A 7,105-nucleotide genomic window follows, 5' to 3' on the forward strand; every position below is an offset into this window, starting at 1 on the left:
CCAGTCTATTTGGAGTTCTGTAGTCTTCTTGTATGTTCATGGTCATCTCTTTAGGTTAGGGAAGTTTTCTTCTATAATTTTGTTGTAGGTATTTGCTGGCCCTTTAAGTTGAATATCTTCATTCTCATCAACTCCTATTATCTGTAGGTTTGGTCTTCTCATTGTGTTCTGGATATCCTGGATGTTTTGAGTTAGAATCTTTTTGCATTTTGCATTTTCTTTGATTGTTGTGCCTGTGTTCTCTATGGAATCTTCTGCACCTGAGATTCTCTCTTCCATCTCTTGTATTTTGTTGTTGATGCTCATATCTATGGCTCCTGATTTCTTTCCTAGGGTTTCTATCTCCAGAGTTGTCACCCTTTGGGTTTTCTTTATTGTTTCTACTTCCCTTTTTAGGTCTTGGATGGTTTTGTTCAATTCCATCACCTGTTTGGTTGTGTTTTCCCGTAATTATTTAAAGGATTTTTGTGTTTCCTCTTTAAGGAGCAGCGTTCTCCTGTATTTCTTTAAGGACTTGTACCTCTTTAGTAGCGTTTTCATGTATTTCTTTAAGTGAATTATTAATGCCCTTCTTAAAGTCCTCTACCCGCATCATGAGGTATGTTTTTAAATCCGAGTCTTGCTTTTCAGGTGTGTTGGAATATCCAGGACTGGCTGAGGTGGGAGTGCTGGGTTCTGATGATGGTGAGTGGTCTTGGTTTCTGTTAGTAAGATTCCTACTTTTGCCTTTCGCCATCTGGTAATCTCTGGAGTTAGTTGTTATAGTTGTCTCTGGTTGGAGCTTGTTCCTCCTGTGATTCTCTTAGCCTCTGTCAGCAGTCCTGGGAGTCCAGCTCTCTCCTGAGTCTCAGTGGTCAGAGTACTCTCTGCAGGCAAGCTCTCCTCTTACAGGGAAGGTGCACAGAAGTCTGGCTTTCAGATGTGCCTCCTTGCTGAAGATGTAGGCCCAAAATGGGGTCTGTCCCAGAAGATGTGTTGCTTCTGCAATTAGCACACTCACCTATACAGGCTAGACTCTGAGGGACCCTGGACACAATATGGATCTCTCACCTCCTCAGGCAGACAGAGCCCTCCTTGGTGGCCAACTTTCCTCTGGCGGGGAAAGTGCCTGGATGTCTGTAGCCCTAAATGGGATCTGTCCCAGAAGCTGTATTGCTTCTGTTTGTCCCAGAATCTGTGTAGCTTCTAATGTCTGCAATCTCACCAGTGCAGACTGGAGCCTGGGTGACCCAGAGCAAAGATGGCGCCCTTACCAGCTCAGGCAGTGAGAGCCCTCCTGGGTGGATACCTGTCCTCTGGTGGGGAAGGTGCCTGGATGTCTGGAGCCAGAATCAGGTCTGTCCCAGAAGCCGTGTTGCTTCTGCAGTCTGCCCTGTCACTGGTGCAGACTGGAGCCTGCAGTCTTGCTTCTTTATTTATTGAAAGTAGATTTTTTTTCATACAATATATTCAGTTATGGGTTCCCTTCCCTTCCCTGTTAAACTACCCCCATCTGCCCAAATTCACAATCTTTCTTTCTCGTTAGAAAAGAAGCAGGAATCTAAACAGATAAAAGAATGCAAAACAAATGAACAAGAATAGGACAAAACAAATAGGGAGAAAAGGCAGAGAAATAAATCAGAAGAAATGCATGCAGACCCAGAGACATGCGCATTTGCACACAGAGAGAATGCATAGAAAAAAGGACAAACCTGGAATCAGTAATATGTAAGCAAAGGTTCTGTAGGGTGAAAGCAAACAGACAAACCACAAACAAACATCCCCACGGTGTCACTGAGCTGGCTGAGCATGGGGACTATACTTATGCATGGTTTGGATGCCCAGTGAGACCCCATCCGAGAAAAGTCATGATATCTTTGGGAGCAGTTATCAGTTGGAGATAGCTTCTGGGCTAGGGCTGGGGACTTGGGTCCACTTCTCTCAACACTGGAACCCCATCTGGGTTGGACCCGTGCAGGCCCTGTGCATGCTGCCACAGCCTTGGAGGCTTCCTGTGTCTGTCAGTCCTGTGTCTCAAGGGCTTGCTGCCTTGTTGTCTTCCATCCCTATGGCCTCCTACAGTCTTTCTACCCATTTGATCCTCCTGTTCTAATCTCCCGCTCCATCTATCCACAGCAATCTATTCTAGCTCCCCTTCCTAGGGAGATCCTTGCTTCCTCAGTCCCTTCCTCTACACCTATCCTCTGTGGCTCTGTGGACTGTAGCCTTGTATCCTGCTTTTCAAAAACTCAAGAGCTAACGTTCCCATATTAGAGAATACATACCATGCATACCATGTTTTTCTTTTGGGGTCTGGATTACCTCACTCAGGATGATTTATTTTTTCTACTTCCATCCACCTACCTGGGAATTTCACGATTCTGTTCTTTTTAACAGCTGAATAATATTTCATGTGTGTTATTTCATTTTCTTTATGCATTTCTTCATTGGCTGATATCTAGGCTGTTTTTAGTTTCTAGCTATCATGAACAGAGCAGCAATGAGCAAGCTTGAGCAAGTGTCTCTGTGGTAGGATGTAGAGTCCTGTGGGTGTGTGCCCAAGGGTGGTGTAGCCGGATCCTGAGGTAGATCTATCCCCAGCTTCCTGAGGAGCCTCCTCACTGATTTCTGTAGCGGGGTGGGTAGTGTCCTTGTGTTGTGAATGACCTTTCTGCAGGTAGAAAGGAATGGGGTAGTGTATATCACTACATCATCTGAGTGGTTGGAGCACATTTGTCCTTGAGGAATGTCTGTCTGCAGAGGCCATCTTGACCTTCTGTGGAAGAAGTATGGCAGACCGCTCACGAGAGACTGAGCTCTGCAGCTCCCACTGCAAACAGCCACTCTGGTCTCTTTATGGATTATGGATTTGATTTCAAAAGTATATTAAAGATATTCCTGTTTAATTCCCGACATGGCAACGATTGCAGGGAACTTGTCCAGGGGACTAGAACAGGAAGAAGCCATGATTCCAAAATTATCAGGGGGATTCTCTTCACTCCAGAAACTGCTCATAGATTTTACAGTGATGGAGCAGATCGCACCCTTAGCATCATCACTCCAACATGCCCTGGATGCTTGCCACCTCTGATCTTGAGGTAAATGGTGGATATGTCACACTGAGATCACCATGAGGGATCCACTGGCTGATGTGATGCTCTGCATGGGGAGTGCCACCCAGAGGGCCCCCTGTGTAATTTTGTGTGGCATCATGAATACATGATGAAATGTAATCTATATTTGGGCCTCTGTTGGACATCTGGGAGTTGGTATGTAACTAATACAGACCCTTTTAGGGATGGGGAGTATGTGTGCATGTGTGTGTGCATGCATGTGTGTGTGTGTGTGTGTGTGTGTGTTTGCCTGTAAGAGAGACAGAGACAGACAGACATACAGACAGACAGACAGACACACACACACACACACACACACACACACACAGAGAGAGAGAGAGAGAGAGAGAGAGAGAGAGAGAGAGAGAGAAACTGAGAGAAAATGTTTAAAAACTGCTGGTAGTGTCTGTAACTTTATATCACTTCCTTAAATGGGCCGACAGAATTCAGGCAGGAAGACTGGAATTCCATTGTGGCTTTGATGCAGGTTGCTTCTGTCTCAGAGCATGATAAGCCTCAAGTGAGATAGAAGACTGAGGAGGCCTTGGAGCCATGGTGACCTCCAGTGAAAACTCCACCTTCCACAGTTACTGGCTCCTGGTTGTGAGATACTAGCTCCTGGTTCCTAGGTACTAACTCCTGGTTCCTAGGTACTGGCTCCTGGTTCCTAGGTACTGACTCCTGGTTCCTAGGTACTGGCTCTTGGTTTCTAGGTACTGGCTCCTGGCAAGGTACTAATTCTTGGAAAGTACTACTTTCTGGTGAGGTACTGTATTGGCCCTTTCAGGATACTAGTACTTCCTAAGAGACAGCTAAGGAGTGAATCTTCCTGTGGGAGTCTAGCCTTAAAGATCTGCAGATGGGAGAGGGCCTTCTCATGTCTTCAGTTATTCAGTGGGAACAACAGCATGAAGACTAGATGTGTCTGTTCTTTGTAGTCCTGGGAGACCCTTCTGGGGACATCATGTCTCTCTCTATGAGGTACAGAGTGCTAGACAGTACTAAGTTGCAACTGCATAGTTAAAATTTGATAATTCTATATAGTGATCCTCTTTGATTCCCTTCCAAAGTAATTTATCATGATGTTGTCCACCCAAATAGTAGACAGATAAAAACCTGGTTAAGTATCTGTATAGAGAGAACCTGTGAGCAGGAAGAACAATCATCTCAGAGCTCAAAGGCCGGATTTTTGGGTACTCTTCTGCCTGGCAGGATGGCAGGAGATGTTGGGGCTCAATAGGTGGAAACATACTTCTCAGGATGAGGAGACGTTTGGGTAATCTAATTATCAAAATAGCAGCAAGGACAATGATAGCGATGATCACAACTTTCCAATAACACAGGAAGAAATTAAATCCTTGTCACTATTCGCTGTGCTGTGGCTGTGCACATGACTGGTTATCTTACATGCATTGGCTGTAAGTTAGCCACTCCATTACTTGAATGCAAATCAGCGTATTAAATTCTCTTTCAAATCGCATTTGTCTTTTTTTTTTTTTTTTTTGTCTAATCAGTGAGTGCGACCAAGTTGTTAACCAGTGGGAACTAATTATGTGCTTTCCATTTGCCTGGAAGGAAATGAAACAGAGGGGGATAGGGTTGATCAAATTTTCTTTGAAACCCTCTAAAGCCACTGCCAGATCTTGGCTAACCCTTCTAGAAAGATGTTAAAAATCCTTTCTTCTACGTGCCCCCTCACAAAACCATGTAGTAGTTAACTTTGTTGAGAAATTTGCAACAAGGGCAAAGCCACTCGGAAAGCAGTGATATCCCTGAAGTAGTCAGGTTCACAACTGACTGCTGCCTCTGGGATACTCTCTCCACTTTGGTATTCTGAGGTTTTAAATTTTTTTCACTTTTGCCTCTAAAACAAATAAACAAAGCAAACTGTCACACTTGGTCCCCCTTAAGGTCAGCCTTCTGCCTTAATGCACTAGTAGCATTACTGGTGGTGACTGTGACGTGGTGGTTTCTCTATTCACTTATGTTCTCTGCTTTCTCTAGGCCGAGTGCAGATGCTGCCACAGGCTGTGTGTCTCCTGCACGCGCTTCTGGAGAATGGACACACCGTGTATGTCCACTGCAATGCTGGCGTGGGCCGCTCCACAGCTGCAGTGTGCGGCTGGCTCCACTATGTGATTGGCTGGAATCTGCGCAAGGTGCAGTACTTCATCATGGCCAAGAGGCCCGCAGTCTACATTGATGAGGACGCTTTGGCTCAAGCACAACAAGACTTTTCTCAGAAGTTCGGGAAGGTTCACTCTTCCATATGCGCTTTGTAGGTGACCAGCCCACGACCCTGTGTAGCTGCCTTAGTAAGGAACCTGGGGGTGTGGTTAGTGGAAGACCTGGAGACAAAGGGGACTGTGGCCGGTGTCACCTGGAGATACCTTCTATTATGGCTTGGTTGGGCTTGTGTTTGAAATGATTTAAAAAGGAAACTGCATGCCACATGAGAAAACTTCAAAGTACACTGGCAGTGCAGTGTATGCCTGTAGTTGCTGCTGCCACCGGCAGGGGGCCTTTGCTTACAGGCTCTGTATAGGTTGTTATAGATTTGTGACTTTGGCATGCAGAAGACAAGGGAGTGGTTAAGTGGATCTTATCATTACTGTGAGTGTGAAACACACACACACACACACACACACACACACACCCTACACTGTATGTGCATACATGAAACACAAACAGCTTTTTACTGAATGGAATTATAGTCATTTGCTGGTGAAAGGGATAAATATGTAAACCTAACTAGGACTCAAAAAGAGCTCCTCCTAATAGTCATAGAACAATGGCTTTCTGTAATTTCCTTCATCCCGCTTCATAGTTGCTGACATCTCGGAGACGCCACCCTCCTAATTTTTCTGTCCTCCCAATAGGATGGCAGGAGTAGAGTTTGCCCTCTGTCTTTTCTTGTCTTTTTAATGCCTTTTTTTCTTGAGGCAGAGTTTGTACTACTTGTTTAGGATAACACACAAAGCTCAGCCTTGAACTCATGGTAACCCTCCTGCCTCAGCCTCCTGAGAACTGGGATTAAAGGTGTGTGCCTCCATACTCAACGACACCACCATTTTTCAGTTGAGGATTGTTGAGTGAAGCTGGCTGGTCCAATACGGTGGGTCAGAAGGAGATGAAGTTTGGAATCCAGGTAATTTGGCTCAGAGCTGCTTTCAGCACCGCTGGTTCTTAGCAGACTGTCATGGCTGCAGTTCTGTCTTTCTTGGGGTGAACTTGCTACCCGTATGGTTGTTTCTATGGTGGGAGATGAAACAGTGTTCTGATCCATTGCCAAAGGATGTAGGAAAACAGTTGGATTTTGTTCAACCTACTGTAAGCTGTGGTGTGTGTTCTCAAGGCTAATTTATCTGAGCCACAGTTCAAGAGAGGAAGGAGCCTGGGGAGGCCATGTCCAGACTCTTGGACATCTAGGGGCTGATCCTGGCGAGGTCCTCAATTCCGTATAACACACAGTTGCTGCGCCGCTCACATACGTGCTCAATTCCATTAGGTTCTATCAGAAGCACAAACATCAGCAAAACTTTGCCTCCCAAGATATAAAACCTAGAAAGAGACCTGTGTTCCACCCTCTGAAGATAATGCCCAACTACCATGATGGTATTAAGGGCACAGAAGGGGGCTTGTCTTCAGCTGAATGCCACTCTGTGTCAGTTGATCCCCCATCTCTGATGCCATCGTTGTTCTCTCTGGGAAAGGTCATGATCTCCGTTCAGATGGGGAAGTTGAGGCCCAGAGAATTTAAAGCACATGTTCGTTTCTGTTGTCATGGATGCAAAGCTAGGTTTGTCTCTCATCTCATACTGCCAAAAGTTAAACTATGATGCTTAAATATGTTTCTCTGCCTTATTTTATAAGTGTGTTAATAGATAGCAGAGAGGTTACTTGGGAGGGGCAGAGACAATAAGGCCACAGCATAAGTTGAGTAGTGCTCAGAACAAGGAGCATAATCTCAGCGTGATGGCACTCAGGGGAGGGAGGGAGGGAGGGAGGGAGGG

General features: G+C 45.4%; 1 protein-coding gene across 2 annotated transcripts in view; it reads left to right on the top strand.

Moving 5' to 3' along the window:
* The window catches only part of Epm2a (EPM2A glucan phosphatase, laforin), a 107,459-nt gene extending 100,386 nt beyond the window's left edge, over positions 1–7,073 (top strand). The window contains exon 4 of one of the 2 annotated variants that reach the window (XM_021221644.2): positions 5,097–7,073. In XM_021221644.2, coding sequence (XP_021077303.1) covers positions 5,097–5,374 — 278 coding nt within the window. In that variant the 3' untranslated portion in view covers positions 5,375–7,073. The remainder of the gene's footprint in view (positions 1–5,096) is intronic. The other variant, XM_029533022.1, reaches the window with a different exon arrangement.
* Positions 7,074–7,105: the final 32 nt, after the last annotated feature.

Source organism: Mus pahari, chromosome 21, assembly GCF_900095145.1.
Source record: "Mus pahari chromosome 21, PAHARI_EIJ_v1.1, whole genome shotgun sequence".
NCBI classification, from domain to species: domain Eukaryota; kingdom Metazoa; phylum Chordata; class Mammalia; order Rodentia; family Muridae; genus Mus; species Mus pahari.